At 41.2% G+C, this 19,912-nt stretch overlaps 2 protein-coding genes across 4 annotated transcripts in view; one reads left to right on the top strand and one right to left on the bottom strand.

The window, feature by feature from the left end:
* The window catches only part of LOC148395041 (uncharacterized), a 15,710-nt gene extending 4,452 nt beyond the window's left edge, over nt 1-11,258 (top strand). The window contains exons 1-3 of one of the 2 annotated variants that reach the window (XM_088381042.1): nt 5,950-6,558; nt 7,911-8,038; nt 8,195-11,258. In XM_088381042.1, the coding sequence (XP_088237168.1) occupies nt 7,936-8,038; nt 8,195-10,296 (2,205 nt within the window). In that variant the 5' untranslated portion in view covers nt 5,950-6,558; nt 7,911-7,935 and the 3' untranslated portion in view covers nt 10,297-11,258. Of the gene's footprint in view, nt 1-5,949; nt 6,559-7,910; nt 8,039-8,194 lie in introns of those variants that run through there. The other variant, XM_088381043.1, reaches the window with a different exon arrangement.
* Nucleotides 188-19,669, bottom strand: npat (nuclear protein, ataxia-telangiectasia locus). 2 transcript variants are annotated; one of them, XM_088381033.1, is made up of 17 exons: nt 19,467-19,669; nt 19,140-19,258; nt 18,985-19,045; nt 18,834-18,906; nt 18,531-18,571; nt 17,694-17,930; nt 17,547-17,622; nt 17,314-17,437; nt 5,803-5,894; nt 5,618-5,699; nt 5,458-5,554; nt 5,241-5,354; nt 3,604-5,151; nt 3,428-3,528; nt 3,261-3,354; nt 1,315-2,600; nt 188-838 (listed from the first exon to the last, which is right to left on the bottom strand). In XM_088381033.1, the coding sequence occupies exons 1-17, from the start codon at nt 19,501-19,503 to the stop codon at nt 758-760; spliced, it is 4,263 nt and encodes a 1,420-aa protein (XP_088237159.1). In that variant the 5' UTR covers nt 19,504-19,669; the 3' UTR covers nt 188-757. The 2 variants fall into 2 exon arrangements, with proteins under 2 accessions (XP_088237159.1, XP_088237158.1); XM_088381032.1 differs by lacking the exons at nt 188-838; nt 1,315-2,600; nt 3,261-3,354; ... (4 more) ...; nt 5,618-5,699; nt 5,803-5,894 and adding exons at nt 11,525-12,172; nt 12,647-13,932; nt 14,587-14,680; ... (4 more) ...; nt 16,944-17,025; nt 17,134-17,225.
* Between the last annotated feature and the right edge of the window lie 243 nt (nt 19,670-19,912).

A 19,912-nucleotide genomic window follows, 5' to 3' on the forward strand; every position in this document is an offset into this window, starting at 1 on the left:
GCATGTATTTATTTTTAGTTACTAGATCCTTTAGCTAATTTTTAATGACCCAATCACTGCTGACCATATTTATCAACCAACCGCAGCACATTGCAATTCAGATTAAGACTACAGCAAAGAACAAAAAAAAAAAAAATTCCAGTGTATTTAAAAACAGATGTTTTAACATTTGTCATCACACACAAAATAAAAACCTGCAAGCCAACTTTATTGCGCAGCAAAAATACAATCAGTTAATATCACAGGCTCGAGATATACTGTATTTTTGCTCCCAAACTTTACATTCTAAAATGTTTCATTTCCATTTCATATTTTTCATTTACATCACATTTTTTAAGATAAAACAATCAAATTCAAACAGATTACTACATTTATTGGAAAACACATTACAAAATGTATTTGTACACAGCAACATGTTTAACTGTCAGTTGGTTTAATCAAACCGGAGTCAAATATTGACCAAAGAAATGCTGAACCATCCTTGAGAACGAACAACTATACAAAGTGATACAACTACTGCTGCTAAACAGTATCATAATCATAAACAAACGTGATGATGGGAAAAAAAAAAGTGCCACGCCTGCTTAACTGCTGCAAGTCAACAATACTGGTAAAAATAAAGCCTAATTGAGCAAAACAGATTGATTTCAATTGACAAGATGTAAGGTTAGGTTATACGAATGAATCAGATGGCTTGTTCTATTCCTGGACGTAAATCAAGTAGTTCATGTTATAGCGGCCGTTTCCCATTCCGCTTTTATTCATCGTAGTGAAGTGAAGAAAGGAATTTATCCACATCCAAGTCATGTGGGAAACAATTTATGAGGTTTTTCTTTTGCTGCAGGATTGAAAACAGAGTGGGAATTAGATGAGAATTTAAAAAATCATTTCCAAGGTTACATCAAACAGCCATTAATAACAACAGTAACAGAACATGCAATTTTTGCCTGTCAGTCTTCTGATAAAAATAAATAAAAAATTCAAAACCATAACAATAACAAACTCAATAGTTATAGTGTTATATACTTGCTTGTTTGTGCGTGGCCTTTTTGCTCTTGTTTTTTTTTTCTCATTTGCAAAGTGATCATTTTTTAACCAAATACTGTTTTAAGTCAGGATATTACAGAGAACAGCCAGAATCTTCTGATGTGGTCTTGCACCACCTGGAGGAAGTCTAGATTTTTCTGTCATTCACTCCGCTTGAAATGGCAGGACTAAAATTTCAAGCTATGACAGAAAGACCATCTATTTAAGAGGCTACGTAAAAATAAATGTTAAAATGTATTAAAATAATACCAAGTAGATGTGCCTTACCTTTTTTTGCTTTTTAGTGGGAGATTGCTTTAAAGACTTCTTAACAGGGGGGGTTGCTGTGGAAGGGGACTGCTTCCGTTTCTTGGAATTTTCCAAGTTTGCAGGAGACTTTTCGCCCGCCTCTTGACGCAAACTGTTCTTGAGTGGAGTGCCAGTCCTGGCGATGGCGGCACGCGACAGGATCATTAGCGTGTGAGCAGCCATATTGATGCTGTTTTCACTGCCAGTCTCACTGGCGGGGCTGCAGGTTGGGACATCTGGGGTGTTATGGGGAAGAAGATTCTTAGGTGTTCCCTCTGCATCTTTACCCTTCTTCTGTTGCAAGGGAGTTCTTGGACTTTTCATCGACTCTTCTGGGTTACCACCAGTCCCTGGGGTTCGCGGACCAGTAAGATCTGGGCTGTTGAGTCCTACCGGTAATCTCTTAGCAGGTCTGGGAGGAGAGTTCAGCCCTTGAATGTTCTGCAGAAGCTCCGCTGCCTTCGTGGCCAGAGAGATGGTCTTTGAGGGAATTTTGGCAGCTGTGGATTGGGAACTTGACGTAGGTGTGACAGCTGGAGGTGCTATGTCTGCTGGCGTGTGAGTGGCCTGCTGCTGCTGCACTGGCGAGCAACCCATTGTTTTGTTTTCTTTGTCGGCTATCACATTTGGTTGGCACGGAGTATGCATGGTCTCGTCTGTTTGTTCCGCAGGATCTTTCTTGTTGCTGTCAACTTTTTTTTTACTGCCCGATTTTAGTGCAGAATTGGATGACGACGACTCTGAGCTATCATACTTTGGCTTAGTTCCATCACTTACCTCAACTTCATTAGGACTGTGTTTCCCTGCTGTAGATTTCAATTTGTTTCTTGACTCTGAGCTTTTTATTGACTCAGTCTGAGACTCATCGACTCTGCTCCTACTTGCAATTTGAGGTTTTTGATGTGGGATGTTAGCATCGCAATTTTGTTGTTGTGAAGGGAAATTCTTATCCAAATTTCCACCAGTTTTGGGATCTGCCGAGCACCTCACGGTCTCGACTCTCCGTTTGTGCTTATTGCCACCGAGGATGGTAGGCCTTGTACAGCGGGTCGTTTGTGAACGACCTTTTTTAGACTGCGTGACACACAGTGACGGTGACACATTCCCAGCTGAAGAGGTGGCTGTTGTTGGTTTAGAAGTTGTTGGTTGAATTTTGGTAGATGACTCAAAACATAAAATTCTCTTATGGCTGGAACCAAAATCCTTTGATTCGTGATGCTGATTTGCATTGTGCAAATTCTGTGTGACTTCATTGAGCATAATTCCTAGAATGCACAGAAATTAGGTCAGAGAAATGAGCACGCATTCTGCTTTTCCACTGTGCAATACCGCGCCAGCTAAACTTTAGTCACCTCAGTTTGGGGTGGTCAAACATTATTATTTGTCCAGAGGACAAATAAGATGAAATGCTCTGCAACAGAGTTAAAATACTGTTGCATTTCTGGTCATGTCCCTCCAAATGTTGTAACACGGCAATTTTCTGTTCAGACAATGAACAACCATCCAGGCGTGCTTCTCAGCACGCCAAACAACAACATAAAAGGAACCAAAACACTGCAGTGACAGTAGCTGGAGTGACTAGTACTAGCGGTATCCTGATCCCATATTGATTTCGGTCTTAGATCATGTAAAAAAAAGTCTCTTTCCAGTGAAATGCATTGGAAAAATACAACAAAAAAATTATAGATTTTTTTAAAAGCCCAAACCTTAACAAAACAAAAGAAAACATTTGTGCCGAACCGAGAGTATGCGGTAGTCTATCATACCGGCTTTCACTGATGGAAAAGCGTGGATTATAGCTACGGTGAGCAGGTACGGTGATAAGCTATTTTTCAAACATATGGAGGTTCAGAACCATTCTGAAATCAATGTACTGTATATCACAACAATCTATCTGTTAGCCAAAGAAGACAGCTAGTACTTACCACCGGTTGTGGGTTGGTTACCAGCAACCATCGAAAGTTTGGGATCCAAAGTTACTGTGTGCTGCATTGGCACTAGGTTTGGTATTCCAACACCCTGTAAAGCAACACTCCCAATCAATACTCTCATTCTGTGCAGAATGAATCGAAGTCAGAACATATTCTTTTACCTGATTAGCCACCATCTGGACATTTCCAGTCGCATTCTGCCCCACAACAGAGACAGGAAGCATCATAGGCTTAGCAGGTGATGGCAAGATGAGTGGTGACCCTGTGAAGAATTTTTAACATCAGCACTCGCTAATGCAGCTGATAAAAATGATCACGGATCAGAGGCGTCTCTTACCAGTGACAAGGCTTTGTGGAGGAGTTGCTGCTGAAACACTATAATGGCTGTTTTGGGGCAAATGAGGTACTTTTGAGGAACCTGCAGACACCTGCACCTGTCTGCTTGAAGTATCTGCTGTCAGGGGTTCCGTCATGAGGAAATAGCTAGTACCCGCTCCTTGAAGCGCAGGGTTAGCAGTGTCCAAGGGTAGCTGAATAATGTAGCTTTGCTGTGTTTGTGTCGGCGTCTGTAACGGATGAGAAGAAACTAGCGCTCCAACTCTACTAGGTGAATGAGCTTGCTGTGTTTGTGTTGTTGCTGTTAACTGATCAAATGGACCGAGTGCTCCTGCTCTCCTAGGTGTCGCTGACGTTACTTGATGAAAAGGAACTAGTGCTCCGGCTCTACTAGGTGTTGCTGATGTGACCTGATGAAATGGAACTAGTGCTCCGGCTCTACTAGCTGAATTCGCCAGTTGTGTTTGTGTTGCTGAGGTTAACTGATGAAATGGGAGAAGTGGCCCAGCTCTGGAAGGGGAATTAGCAAGTGCCTCTGAGCTTTGTAAGCCATGCACCGCCAGTGCGGCTTCATCCAAGTTAGTGCCTCTTGGTGTGCCAGGTTCTCTAGGGGACTTGGCGGGTGAAGAAAGGTAGATTGTGGGGAGCTTTTCTGTAGAAATACTGGAAATTGCCTGATTCAGAGCTTTATCACTTGAGGAAATGTCATCTGGGTTATCACTGATGATGATCTTCAAAGAAACCACATTATTGGAATCTGTCATATCTTTTCTTGGGGTGTTGTTATCGCAGGTGGCCAAGCTAGATTGAGCAGCGCCGAGCATTCCAGAGATTGGGGATGTGGCGGAGGTAAAAGTGGATGAGTCAAGTATACCTGTATGAGGTGTGCTGAGAGAGGAAGACAGCTGGGGACAAGATGTTACTATATTTGTTGCAGTGTTGTTAGCAACAGTGGAGTCCGCGGAAGAAAATGAGCTCATGGATGACTGAGGCGTTACTGAGAGATTCATCTGAGGCTGAATTGCTCCACCATTGATTGCAACTGAAGTAAGAGAGGGGTTTCCACTCATCTTAACTTGATCAGGCGACAAAAACACAGGCTCATCACCCTGCGAAGATAAAGATGCCAAAGATTCAACTCGAGAGCCTTGTTCTTGTTTACTTCCCCTTTGAGTTGCCACACCAACGACTGGTTCCGACGTAGGAGTGGCTTTCGATGAAAGGACAGCTGTTGAGTCCATGAGGGACATAGTGGTGGCGACGTTGTCTTTAGTGACACACAGTTCTCCGAGAGTGGGTGTATGCTCCAAGATAGCTGAAGTATCCACTGTGCTGTCAATATCCATTGGTGATGCTTCAACAGTATTACTAAAGAGTGAATCTTTTTCTTTTTCATTTTCAGTACTGTTGTCTGACTGGGATGATCTGCTGCTTGGCCCGATTACACTCTTTTTCAACAGAGTGTTTGATTTTCTGGTCTTGCGTTCTTGGATAGGTTTGTTCTTCACCGTTGCCGCTGTTAAATCTGATGTCTCTTGTACTGTGGTGCCTGTTAAATGACAAAAGTACAAAATGATTCATCTTAGTCGTTACCTGATGGATTTTAAGTTCAGCTCTGAAATTAGTTGACCATCGTACCTGGATTGTTACTCTGAACCTGGCCGACTGTAGATGGTGGTCCGGCATTATCATTCTCTCCTGTCTTATTGTCCATATCCATATTTCCTGGTTCTCCATCATTTCGTGCTTTATCTGCAAAGGAAAATCAGCGTTATGCATTCGTAAATAAGAAGAGCCATGCCATATGTTGAAATGTTTTACTACAGCCAAAACAAAGACAACAATGTATATTTACTGTAGTCAAAGAGGTCAAACAGGGCCTGAAATGCGGGGTCCGATTCCGTTTGCTCCAAAATATCATGAATTGCATCCTCACTCATATGTATTTCTCCCTGAATAAAAACAATCAGGTTAATATTAAATATATGATTTATTTAAGGACAGAGACTGAGCACCTGTAATCCCAGGATCTCATCAATTGACTGGTCCTCTTCTATCGAACTTGATGGGGCCTTTACTGTTTGGGGAGTTGGCTCACTAAAGTTTGACAGGAAAACAAGAAGAAAATATTGTATGCATTTTAATATGTTTCACATTGAGGACCAGTATTGACATTTTTAAAAAAACAACTAACACTTACTTTGCAAGAATTTTGTTGATATTTTCAGCAAGTTTTTCCTGTAATGACCGGTCTCCCAGAATCTTATCACGAGCACTTTGTATCACAAGTTGCTGTGGACATACATTTGGTGTGAAATTTGCAGTTGTACAACTATCTACTATAAAATTAGTGAATAATAATGGAATGACATTGAACAATGTGGAATCATGTGGAGGAATATTGAATCATACGGAATAATGAATGATATTAAACAATGACGAAAGATGACACGTGTCATGTGATACACCTTAAGAAATGGAGATCCATGAGATGGAAGGCTTCATCTGGCATCAATGACGCAAAGCGGCTGAAAGCTTTCTTTTCTTTTTGGGGAAAACGTGCACAAAATGTTTTTGGGTTTTTTTTGCACGCAATGTTGGTTTGTGGCTGGGCAACAACAACACAAAAACTTCCCACGGCCCCTCGCTAGAGGGCGTCCGGGACCTCTCTCAAATGACTATCATTACGTAACAGGAAGTAAATCGACTATAATGTTTTTTTTTTCCTTTTGGTCACACACACACATTCACGCAGTCACATGTGGGAATCGAATTCATGGTGTCGGCACACAAGGCAAGCAAGTGCATCCCTTACACCATCGGCGACTCCCACGACGATGGTTTAAGGACTGAAAACAGAAGCTTACCGCATTCTATTAGGCTGCATCAGATAAACTCGCAACTTATGTGGTGACAAGTTAACCTTAGCTACACTACAACCGCAACGACGAAAGAGGTAAGTTACAACTCTGGACCCAAGTTATCACGTTAGCACTGTTATTCCTAGTATTGCTTGGTCGCAGTACAGAAGTGCGGCTCGCTGCTTCTAGCATGGTAGCTACCACAGTGCTAACTTTCTATTTAGCTTGATTATTGCCATTACCGTTGACTTACAACTGACTATTGTCAAGTACAGGGGTGGGCAATTAATTTTTACAAGGGGCCACATGAAAAACCTGAGTTGTGTCAGAGGGCCACACCTACGATAACTTAAACTTACTAAATTTTCTTCCATTGTAAAATGCACTAAATTATTTATTTTAAATAGTTGGTACTGGTAATTAGAAGAATACAATTATTCAGTTTATATTTATATTAAGCTATGTGAAATTGTGATGTAAAGGTCAAATAAAACAATTATTAATCAGTACAATTTATTCCTAACTTCTTTAACTTTTCCTCAAATGACAAAGCCGCTCCATCTCTGGGTGTGAAGTTTGATAAAAAGTCCTTGTTGGGCTTGCAGTTTTGCTCGCAATGCATCAGCCTCTGATGCGCCCTGTTTATCAGACAGATGTATTTTTTCTCATGCTTGGTCGTGTAGTGGCGACTCAAATTATATTCTTTAAACACAGCGACCTGTGTACCACAAATCAGGCACATGGCTTTACCTTTCATTTCTGTAAAGAAATACTTGGCAGTCCATGTCTTGTTGCAAACACGGCGCTCCTTGTCAACTTTTCTTTTCTGAGGGTCAGCACACGTTTCTTGGGCAGCGTTACTTCGCACTGTTCACCTTCACGCACAGCTCACATACACGTACGCTACACGGAAGTGCGACGCCTTTCAAAATAAAAGCAAAACAGTTGTATTGTACGCACGACACAATTTTTTTTTTAATTACGTATAATGTTTTCATAAACATTCTTTATTTAAATAAATGGGGAAACAAAGAAAATAAATAAAATATGAACATCTACACAAGACTTTTATGAACCTTTATTGTAGTTTTATACACTTAATTGTTTTTAAATAATTTTGTATTTTTAAACACTTGTATTTTTTTAAGTCAAACTGACTTGCAGAAACATTTTTATATATTTAAATAAATAAATAAAAAAAATAATATGAGTAAATATATTGTTACAATATACACACAAGACTTTTATTAACCTTTTTGAAGTGTAAACGTGTCTGGCTCCTCTCTGCTTGCGTGCTGGCCGACTGTCGCGTCCCCAATATAAATTTCTAAAAAAATCCGTGATAGTGAGGCCGCGAAAAGTGAAGGGCGAAGTAGCGAGGGATTACTGTACTGGTTGTCTTCTCCTCTTTGTTTCAGTGTGTGAGTTAACGTCTGTTCCTACTTAGTCCTGACAGTGGTTGCAGTGAGAAAATGTTTGCAAGGACCACAGCAAAGTACGTGGAGGAAAAGGACCGTGGTCGTCAACGACCGGAAGCTCTTTGGCTGCAGCCTTATGTTGTGTTGCACAGAGCAGGTCAGTAGATGGCTCTTTTCTATTATGAATTTTCCTCCAGTGTTTATTTTTAGTAGAATTCTATCAAAATTATTGGCAGATTGAAAAAGGTCTTGTATAGGTTTGACCAGTTTCCCTTCAACTGTAACTTTCATAGGTGTTTGTCTTGTTTTGCAGACATCAGTGAAGCTATTGGTCCTAAGCAGGAGGAGCCAGAGCGCACTCGCATTAAAGACGAAGATGTGGCCAAAGAGTTCCAGCACTTCAATGAACAAATGGAGCAGAAGTTTCTTTGCACCATAAAAGAGGAGGAAGAGCCGCAGCGGCCTTGTAATAAAGAGGAGGGAGAGGACTCCTCCGACATTAAAAACGAGAGAGAAGACTCCTATGACATTGAAAAGGAAGAGGAGGAGGAGGCCTGCGAGATGCCATTGACTGGTGTCCATTTGAAGAGTTTAGATGAGGGTCAACGTGAGGTGAGCAAAGGGGCGGAGCCTTCAAGCTGCAGCTCAAGTCAACAAATGACCAGAGAAGGTGGAGACCACTGTGGGGGCTCACAAGCAACTCCATCATTAGGTAGTGATGATGAGTCTCAAAACAAACACAGACAATGTTCTCAGTTTGGATTTTTTTTTGCTCATAGCAGTAATATAAAACAACACATGAGAATGCACACAAGAAAGAAAAACTTTTCCTGCTCAGATTGTGGCCAAAAACTCTCTCAGAGGGGATCTTTAAAAACGCACTCAAGAATCCACACTGGAGAGAAACTTTTTTCATGTTCAGTTTGTGGCCAAAAATTCCCTCTGAGGGCATCTCTAAAAAGGCACACAAGAATTCACACTGGTGAGAAACCTTTTTCATGCTCAGTTTGCGGCCAAAAATTCTCTCAAAGGGGAAGTTTAAATACGCACACAAGAATCCACACTGGCGAGAAACCTTTTTCCTGCTCAGTTTGCGGCCAAAAATTCTCTCAGAGGGCAAATTTAAAAACACACTCAAGAATCCACACTGGCGAGAAACCTTTTTCATGCTCAGTTTGTGGCCAAAGATTCTCTGAGAAGGGAACCTTACAAATTCATACAAGAATCCACACTGGCGAGAAACCTTTTTCATGCTCAGTTTGCGGCCAAAAATTCTCTCAAAGGGGAAGTTTAAATACGCACACAAGAATCCACACTGGCGAGAAACCTTTTTCCTGCTCAGTTTGCGGCCAAAAATTCTCTCAGAGGGCAAATTTAAAAAGGCACTCAAGAATCCACACTGGCGAGAAACGTTTTTCATGCTCAGTTTGTGGCCAAAGATTCTCTGAGAAGGGAACCTTACAAATTCATACAAGAATCCACACTGGTGAGAAACCTTTTTCATGCTCATTTTGTGGCAAAATATTTTGTCAGAGGCAAAACTTAAAAAGGCACACAAGAATCCACACTGGTGAGAAACCTTTTTCATGCTCAGTTTGTGGCCAAATATTTTCTGACAAGGGAACCTTGAAGACACATACAAGAAGCCACACTGGTGAGAAACCTTTTTCATGCTCAGTTTGCAGCCAAAAATTCTCTCAGAGGGGAAGTTTAAATATGCACACAAGAATCCACACTGGCGAGAAACCTTTTTTATGCTCAGTTTGTGGCCAAAAATTCTCTCAGGCGAGACGTTTAAAAATGCACACAAGAATCCACACTGGCGAGAAACCTTTTTCATGCTCAGTTTGTGGCCAAAAATTCTCTCAGAGGGGACCTTTAAAAAGGCACACAAGAATCCACACTGGCGAAAAATCTTTTTCATGCTCAGTTTGTGGCCATAAATTCGGTAGTAAGGGACACTTACAAATTCATACAAGAATCCACATTGGCGAGAAACCTTTTTCATGCTCAGTTTGTGGCCAAAGATTCTCTGAGAAGGGAAAGTTAAAAAGTCATACAAGAATCCACACTGGCGAGAAACCTTTTTCATGCTCAGTTTGTGGCCAAAGATTCTCTGAGAAGAGAACCTTAGAAATTCATACAAGAATCCACACTGGCGAGAAACCTTTTTCATGCTCAGTTTGTGGCCGAAAGTTCAGTCGTAAGGGATACTTAGAAATTCACACAAGAATCCACACTGGTGAGAAACCATTTTCATGCTCAGTTTGTGGCCAAAGTTTTTCAGCGAAGAGAAGCTTAAATAGTCATACAAGAATCCACACTGGCGAGAACCCTGTTGCCTGCTCAGTCACTTGCCAAAGAGTCTCTAATGAGAATTCCGAGTGTGTTGGGGGGATGAGCAATGATCCGTGAAGTTTTCACCTGTTGTTCGTGGGTATTTGCATCGGTGATAATATACCTAGTTAACTGGTCTTGGGATTATAATAGTTTTGTAATTTTCATTATACTTAAACTTATAGTCACACACACATGTGGGTGTGGTGAAAAAATGTCCTCTGCATTTAATCCATCCCCATGTGATTTTGATCCAACCCCTGGGGGAGAGGGGAGCAGTGAGTGTTAGGGTTTTCAGGTTAGTTTGATCCTATGATTATGTTGGAATGTAACCTGTAATAATTAAACTCGCTTGTCCTGTCTTAACAAAAGTAGTAGAACAAAGTGCTAAGATCTTTTGAACTGATTGACTAGCTGCAGAGGAAGCAATCAAAGTGTTTTGTTTACACAACATCGTGAAGGACCCCCTGCTGTGCTTTGATCAACCAGGGGCTTCGGCCATTTGTCTACTCTGACCCCCACTCTCAACCCCCACTCTGTTTCTCTTAATAAATATCCCCTCGCAGGAAGGAGGCTTCAGACTTCATTCCTTGAACGAGTGAACTCTCCACCTGCAGGTGTCAAAAAGGACTTACTTGTCTCCCGTGTGGTTCTTGCAAAATAAGTTGGAGTGAGCAAATCTCTAACAGTGAGTAGCAGCGGTACCACGCTCAGGAATCATTTGGTGATCTATCCCCCCCAATTCCAACCGTTAATGCTGAGTGCCGAGCAGGGAGGTAATGGGTCCCATATTTATAGTCTTTGGTATGACCCGGCCGGGGTTGCAACCCATGACCTTCCAAGCTCAGGGCGGACACTCTACCACTTGGCCACTGAGGTGGTGCACTTATATGTGATGTTTACTTTGTGTTTAGTTGTGGATTCTAACTGTAATTTTAATTCATTTTCAGAGCAAGTTGCTTAGTTTCTATTAATGTTTAAGGTTTAGTTTTGTTCAGCTTTTCATGTTCATGCACAATGATTAAAACTCTCCTCCAAAAGTGAGGCCAATTCTTTTCATTTTGCAGTAAAAGTAGATGAAGCAATTCGTGTAGAAATGCTGAATGACAAAATATGAAAGCATGTATTTATTTTTAGTTACTAGATCCTTTAGCTAATTTTTAATGACCCAATCACTGCTTACCATATTTATCAACCAACCGCAGCACATTGCAATTCAGATTAAGACTACAGCAAAGAACAAAAAAAAATAAAATTCCAGTGTATTTAAAAACAGATGTTTTAACATTTGTCATCACACACAAAATAAAAACCTGCAAGCCAACTTTATTGCGCAGCAAAAATACAATCAGTTAATATCACAGGCTCGAGATATACTGTATTTTTGCTCCCAAACTTTACATTCTAAAATGTTTCATTTCCATTTCATATTTTTCATTTACATCACATTTTTTAAGATAAAACAATCAAATTCAAACAGATTACTACATTTATTGGAAAACACATTACAAAATGTATTTGTACACAGCAACATGTTTAACTGTCAGTTGGTTTAATCAAACCGGAGTCAAATATTGACCAATGAAATGCTTAACCATCCTTGAGAACGAACTATACAAAGTGATACAACTACTGCTGCTAAACAGTATCATAATCATAAACAAGCGTGATGATGGGAAAAAAAAAAGTGCCACGCCTGCTTAACTGCTGCAAGTCAACAATACTGGTAAAAATAAAGCCTAATTGAGCAAAACAGATTGATTTCAATTGACAAGATGTAAGGTTAGGTTATACCAATGAATCAGATGGCTTGTTCTATTCCTGGACGTAACTCAAGTAGTTCATGTTATAGCGGCCGTTGCCCGTTCCGCTTTTATTCATCGTAGTGAAGTGAAGAAAGGAACTTATCCACATCCAAGTCATGTGGGAAACAATTTATGAGGTTTTTCTTTTGCTGCAGGATTGAAAACAGAGTGGGAATTAGATGAGAATTTAAAAAATCATTTCCAAGGTTACATCAAACAGCCATTAATAACAACAGTAACAGAACATGCCATTTTTGCCTGTCAGTCTTCTGATAAAAATAAATAAAAAATTCAAAACCATAATAACAAACTCAATAGTTATAGTGTTATATACTTGCTTGTTTGTGCGTGGCCTTTTTGCTCTTGGTTTTTTTTTCTCATTTGCAAAGTGATCATTTTTTTAACCAAATACTGTTTTAAGTCAGGATATTACAGAGAACAGCCAGAATCTTCTGATGTGGTCTTGCACCACCTGGAGGAAGTCTAGATTTTTCTGTGATTCACTCCGCTTGAAATGGCAGGACTAAAATTTCAAGCTATGACAGAAAGACCATCTATTTAAGAGGCTACGTAAAAATAAATGTTAAACTCTATTAAAATAATACCAAGTAGATGTGCCTTACCTTTTTTTGCTTTTTAGTGGGAGATTGCTTTAAAGACTTCTTAACAGGGGGGGTTGCTGTGGAAGGGGACTGCTTCCGTTTCTTGGAATTTTCCAAGTTTGCAGGAGACTTTTCGCCCGCCTCTTGACGCAAACTGTTCTTGAGTGGAGTGCCAGTCCTGGCGATGGCGGCACGCGACAGGATCATTAGCGTGTGAGCAGCCATATTGATGCTGTTTTCACTGCCAGTCTCACTGGCGGGGCTGCAGGTTGGGACATCTGGGGTGTTATGGGGAAGAAGATTCTTAGGTGTTCCCTCTGCATCTTTACCCTTCTTCTGTTGCAAGGGAGTTCTTGGACTTTTCATCGATTCTTCTGGGTTACCACCAGTCCCTGGGGTTCGCGGACCAGTAAGATCTGGGCTGTTGAGTCCTACCGGTAATCTTTTAGCAGGTCTGGGAGGAGAGTTCAGCCCTTGAATGTTCTGCAGAAGCTCCGCTGCCTTCGTGGCCAGAGAGATGGTCTTTGAGGGAATTTTGGCAGCTGTGGATTGGGAACTTGACGTAGGTGTGACAGCTGGAGGTGCTATGTCTGCTGGCGTGTGAGTGGCCTGCTGCTGCTGCACTGGCGAGCAACCCATTGTTTTGTTTTCTTTGTCGGCTATCACATTTGGTTGGCACGGAGTATGCATGGTCTCGTCTGTTTGTTCCGCAGGATCTTTCTTGTTGCTGTCAACTTTTTTTTTACTGCCCGATTTTAGTGCAGAATTGGATGACGACGACTCTGAGCTATCATACTTTGGCTTAGTTCCATCACTTACCTCAACTTCATTAGGACTGTGTTTCCCTGCTGTAGATTTCAATTTGTTTCTTGGCTCTGAGCTTTTTATTGACTCAGTCTGAGACACATCGACTCTGCTCCCACTTGCAATTTGAGGTTTTTGATGTGGGATGTTAGCATCGCAATTTTGTTGTTGTGAAGGGAAATTCTTATCCAAATTTCCACCAGTTTTGGGATCTGCCGAGCACCTCACGGTCTCGACTCTCCGTTTGTGCTTATTGCCACCGAGGATGGTAGGCCTTGTACAGCGGGTCGTTTGTGAACGACCTTTTTTAGACTGCGTGACACACAGTGACGGTGACACATTCCCAGCTGAAGAGGTGGCTGTTGTTGGTTTAGAAGTTGTTGGCTGAATTTTGGTAGATGACTCAAAACATAAAATTCTCTTATGGCTGGAACCAAAATCCTTTGATTCGTGATGCTGATTTGCATTGTGCAAATTCTGTGTGACTTCATTGAGCATAATTCCTAGAATGCACAGAAATTAGGTCAGAGAAATGAGCACGCATTCTGCTTTTCCACTGTGCAATACCGCGCCAGCTAAACTTTAGTCACCTCAGTTTGGGGTGGTCAAACATTATTATTTGTCCAGAGGACAAATAAGATGAAATGCTCTGCATTAAAATACTGTTGCATTTCTGGTCATGTCCCTCCAAATGTTGTAACACGGCAATTTTCTGTTCAGACAATGAACAACCATCCAGGCGTGCTTCTCAGCACGCCAAACAACAACATAAAAGGAACCAAAACACTGCAGTGACAGTAGCTGGAGTGCCTAGTACTAGCGGTATCCTGATCCCATATTGATTTCGGTCTTAGATCATGTAAAAAAAAGTCTCTTTCCAGTGAAATGCATTGGAAAAATACAACAAAAAAATTATAGATTTTTTTAAAAGCCCAAACCTTAACAAAACAAAAGAAAACATTTGTGCCGAACCGAGAGTATGCGGTAGTCTATCATACCGGCTTTCACTGATGGAAAAGCGTGGATTATAGCTGCGGTGAGCAGGTACGGTGATAAGCTATTTTTCAAACATATGGAGGTTCAGAACCATTCTGAAATCAATGTACTGTATATCACAACCATCTATCTGTTAGCCAAAGAAGACAGCTAGTACTTACCACCAGTTGTGGGTTGGTTACCAGCAACCATCGAAAGTTTGGGATCCAAAGTTACTGTGTGCTGCATTGGCACTAGGTTTGGTATTCTAACACCCTGTAAAGCAACACTCCCAATCAATACTCTCATTCTGTGCAGAATGAATCGAAGTCAGAACATATTCTTTTACCTGATTAGCCACCATCTGGACATTTCCAGTCGCATTCTGCCCCACAACAGAGACAGGAAGCATCATAGGCTTAGCAGGTGATGGCAAGATGAGTGGTGACCCTGTGAAGAATTTTTAACATCAGCACTCGCTAATGCAGCTGATAAAAATGATCACGGATCAGAGGCGTCTCTTACCAGTGACAAGGCTTTGTGGAGGAGTTGCTGCTGAAACACTATAATGGCTGTTTTGGGGCAAATGAGGTACTTTTGAGGAACCTGCAGACACCTGCACCTGTCTGCTTGAAGTATCTGCTGTCAGGGGTTCCGTCATGAGGAAATAGCTAGCACCCGCTCCTTGAAGCGCAGGGTTAGCAGTGTCCAAGGGTAGCTGAATAATGTAGCTTTGCTGTGTTTGTGTCGGCGTCGGTAACGGATGAGAAGAAACTAGTGCTCCAACTCTACTAGGTGAATGAGCTTGCTGTGTTTGTGTTGTTGCTGTTAACTGATCAAATGGACCGAGTGCTCCTGCTCTCCTAGGTGTCGCTGACGTTACTTGATGAAAAGGAACTAGTGCTCCGGCTCTACTAGGTGTTGCTGATGTGACCTGATGAAATGGAACTAGTGCTCCGGCTCTACTAGCTGAATTCGCCAGTTGTGTTTGTGTTGCTGAGGTTAACTGATGAAATGGGAGAAGTGGCCCAGCTCTGGAAGGGGAATTAGCAAGTGCCTCTGAGCTTTGTAAGCCATGCACCGCCAGTGCGGCTTCATCCAAGTTAGTGCCTCTTGGTGTGCCAGGTTCTCTAGGGGACTTGGCGGGTGAAGAAAGGTAGATTGTTGGGAGCTTTTCTGTAGAAATACTGGAAATTGCCTGATTCAGAGCTTTATCACTTGAGGAAATGTCATCTGGGTTATCACTGATGATGATCTTCAAAGAAACCACATTATTGGAATCTGTCATATCTTTTCTTGGGGTGTTTTTATCGCAGGTGGCCAAGCTAGATTGAGCAGCGCCGAGCATTCCAGAGATTGGGGATGTGGCGGAGGTAAAAGTGGATGAGTCAAGTATACCTGTATGAGGTGTGCTGAGAGAGGAAGATAGCTGGGGACAAGCTGTTACTATATTTGTTCCAGTGTTGTTAGCAACAGTGGAGTCTGCGGAAGAAAATGAGCTCATGGATGACTGAGGCGTTACTGAGAGATTCATCTGAGGCTGAATTACTCCACCACTGATTGCAACTGAAGTAAGAGAGGGGTTTCCACTCATCTTAACTTGATCAGGAGACAAAAACACAGGCTCATCACCCTGCGAAGATAAAGATGCCAAAGATTCAACTCGAGAGCCTTGTTCTTGTTTACTTCCCCTTTGCGTTGCCACACGAACGACTGGTTCCGCCGTAGGAGTGGCTTTCGATGAAAGGACAGCTGTTGAGTCCATGAGGGACATAGTGGTGGCGACGTTATCTTTAGTGACACACAGTTCTCCGAGAGTGGGTGTATGCTCCAAGATAGCTGAAGTATCCACTGTGCTGTCAATATCCATTGGTGATGCATCAACAGTATTACTAAAGAGTGAAGCTTTTTCTTTTTCATTTTCAGTACTGTTGTCTGACTGGGATGATCTGCTGCTTGGCCCGATTACACTCTTTTTCAACAGAGTGTTTGATTTTCTGGTCTTGCGTTCTTGGATAGGTTTGTTCTTCACCGTTGCCGCTGTTAAATCTGATGTTTCTTGTACTGTGGTGCCTGTTAAATGACAAAAGTACAAAATGATTCATCTTAGTCGTTACCTGATGGATTTTAAGTTCAGCTCTGAAATTAGTTGACCATCGTACCTGGATTGTTACTCTGAAGCTGGCCGACTGTAGATGGTGGTCCGGCATTATCATTCTCTCCTGTCTTATTGTCCATATCCATATTTCCTGGTTCTCCATCATTTCGTGCTTTATCTGCAAAGGAAAATCAGCGTTATGCATTCGTAAATAAGAAGAGCCATGCCATATGTTGAAATGTTTTACTACAGTCAAAACAAAGACAACAATGTATATTTACTGTAGTCAAAGAGGTCAAACAGGGCCTGAAATGCGGGGTCCGATTCCGTTTGCTCCAAAATATCATGAATTGCATCCTCACTCATATGTATTTCTCCCTGAATAAAAATAATCAGGTTAATATTAAATATATGATTTATTTAAGAACAGAAACTGAGCACCTGTAATCCCAGGATCTCATCAATTGACTGGTCCTCTTCTATCGAACTTGATGGGGCCTTTACTGTTTGGGGAGTTGGCTCACTAAAGTTTGACAGGAAAACAAGAAGAAAATATTGTATGCATTTTAATATGTTTCACATTACATTGAAGACCAGTATTGACATTTTTAAAAAAACAACTAACACTTACTTTGCAAGAATTTTGTTGATATTTTCAGCAAGTTTTTCCTGTAAAGACCGGTCTCCCAGAATCTTATCACGAGCACTTTGTATCACAAGTTGCTGTGGACATACATTTGGTGTGAAATTTGCAGTTGTACAACTATCTGTCTCATTATTCCTGTTAAAAGCGGAATGCACATATACTTACAGGGAAGTTCTCATCAACGACTTCTTCAGGTTGTGGTTCAGCAGTAACATTGCTGGCAGGTGTACTCGACTTTCCAGGACCACTGGAGCACCCCAGAGCAGTGCTCCTTTTCCTTGGAGTGTCCCTGAGGGCAGAACACATGATTGTGGTGTTTAATACACTAATACATCTTTCTATTTAAAAACATCAGAGTATTTTGTCAGCGTGCATATAAATATAACAGCTCTCCTTACCATTTCCGTCGCCCAGGAGACATTGGTCCAGGATTTGGTCGCTGTTCTGAAACTATTATCTGTATAGGGCAATCTCCTGAAAGAGACAAGCATGGTAATATATTATTTATCTTTTCCTTACATACCAAGACGCTATGAGATACTTACTCTGTATATTGAGTGATTGGCTAATATCATGGAATTGCTGAGCTGTTGCAGTACCCGGAGGGGCTCTGATTTGGGGAGAACTGTAGCTCACAGGGATGGAGTGGCTGAGCGTACTCTGTGTGCTGAGTGCCGGGCTGCTGATTAAGGATGCCTCCGAAGAACATACAAGACTGCTCGTTGACGTCATCGTCAAACCTCGTTGTTTCGCCAAGTTTGCCAGTCCAATGCGTGAACGTGCTATTATGGAAAAAGACCAGTTACATAACTGTTTAGTTTAGGTCTGGGCTTATAATTTGTTTAAAAATCAATCACACCATTTTTGGATCATTTTAGGATGACAAACACAGGATCTCAGTACAATGGCTACTGGCAATGGAACTTATGAAATACTTGACTACTGGTAATGCGACAAGCAGCTAAAGCAGCAGCAACAACTAAACCTGTTTTCAATTACTATTAGTACCAAATTTATTGTATAACAGTTTTTTAAACATTTGGATGATTAAGAGTGTTCAAGAGTGCAATGCACCAATCTGGCTTGCTTTCAGAAGTTCCTTTTCGACACCATTATTATTACTTTTGTCAACACGATTTATCACAGAGTGATCATCTTATTTTCTTTATTTGAATAACAGGTAAGAATGATACTTCCCCAGTAAAATAGATTCTGAGACAAAAGGTTTGATGCTGGAACACATAATTTCAATTTTTATTGTATCCTTTGGGAAAATTCTTTGGGAAGTGGAAAACAGAGGTGGTATAGTGTTCTGAGATAGATTGTGTTCAAATGTATATGCAAAGCGTCCAGAAATTCCCATTTTATTTTTAGTTACTCACCTCTCTGACTTGCTGCTATAGCTGGAGAACTCTGTAAGGACCTGAGAGAAAGATCAAATGTTTATGTTTTTAGAAAGATGATATCATAAACCATAAATACAATATCATAAACCCCATCCTCCATGCATTTTCTGAACTGCTTTTCTTGGACAAGGCAACTTCGAATCTCCAGTAAATCTTGCATGTTTTATGGCTGTGAGATGAAGTTCAGAATGTCATCACAAGCACGGAAAGAACATTCAAAACCACACTGGAACAAGGCTGACTGCTAACCACCCATACTCTGGTAATAATTTGTATTACTTGATTTGTTTGAGCGTAAAATCCAGCTTTTTCCACAATGATGTCAACATAGCAGGTACTTCATGGCAAGTCTCTGTAAAAAGATCGAGTGGGAAATTAGGAAAATAAAACATGACACATTAGCTGGTTATATTAAAGGTGGCATGAATACCTTTTGCTTTTGAAGCCATATACTCATTTAAAATTGTTGTCAGTCCCTTTCCAAAGACAGACTACGGGGAAGAGATAACAGACATGGTGAGATGTACAGCATATCTAATTTCAACTTGTCTTATCTTCATGGCTGCATATATGCGTGCAACTTACAAAAACACAAGCAGGGAGAGCTCCATCTCCCATGGTGTGTTCTGCATATTCTTTCAGGCTTGGGCTCTCCTGAATGAATGCTTGGCTTGTAGCGGAGAGACCTTCTTCCTGAAGATAGCCTGATGACAGAAAACGATATTCTAACAGTTGGACACAACATAATCCCCCCAAAACAAAACAAAACGCTACGTTGAACATTGTTTTACACTTGTTAGTTCTGTAAAGCCCAGCTGACGCGCGAAAGCTTTTGACAACCCTGCTTGTGTTTATAATTATGTTGGCTAATGCTACAGCTACAACTTGTTCGTTCGTTCTGATCAGACCTACCCAGAACAAGACGAGCGACGTCGGATGGCAGCAACATGGCTGCCAGCAGATTGCTTCAAAGAGTAAATCGCCTCCAGTACTTCATTTACATGTCCACTACGAAAGATGCTTTATAACGTCCAACTTTAGACTTCCTCTGTATTGTTGGGAAGGCGTTGTACTCAAAAGGCGGGGAACTCAAGCTCATTGGACCCGGAAGTCATTCTTACCAGATTGTGGTATACTGGAAGTTGTAGTTCCAATCCTAGTTTGTAGTTCTACGTCAGGTTTGCCGTTCCACTTCGATTACAGCCCTTTTCATTGGCGTAATTACTCAACTCTTCTATACAATAATAATACGTAGCTTGCCATTGTTTTATTAGTATAAATATTAATTAGTTATTCATAAAATAAACGGAAACGTCAATGTCATTTTTAGGAAGTGGCGTATCATCCGGAAATTGCGT

Source organism: Syngnathus floridae, chromosome 7 (assembly GCF_059516105.1).
Source record: "Syngnathus floridae isolate MCC-2025c chromosome 7, RoL_Sflo_1.0, whole genome shotgun sequence".
Taxonomy (NCBI): domain Eukaryota; kingdom Metazoa; phylum Chordata; class Actinopteri; order Syngnathiformes; family Syngnathidae; genus Syngnathus; species Syngnathus floridae.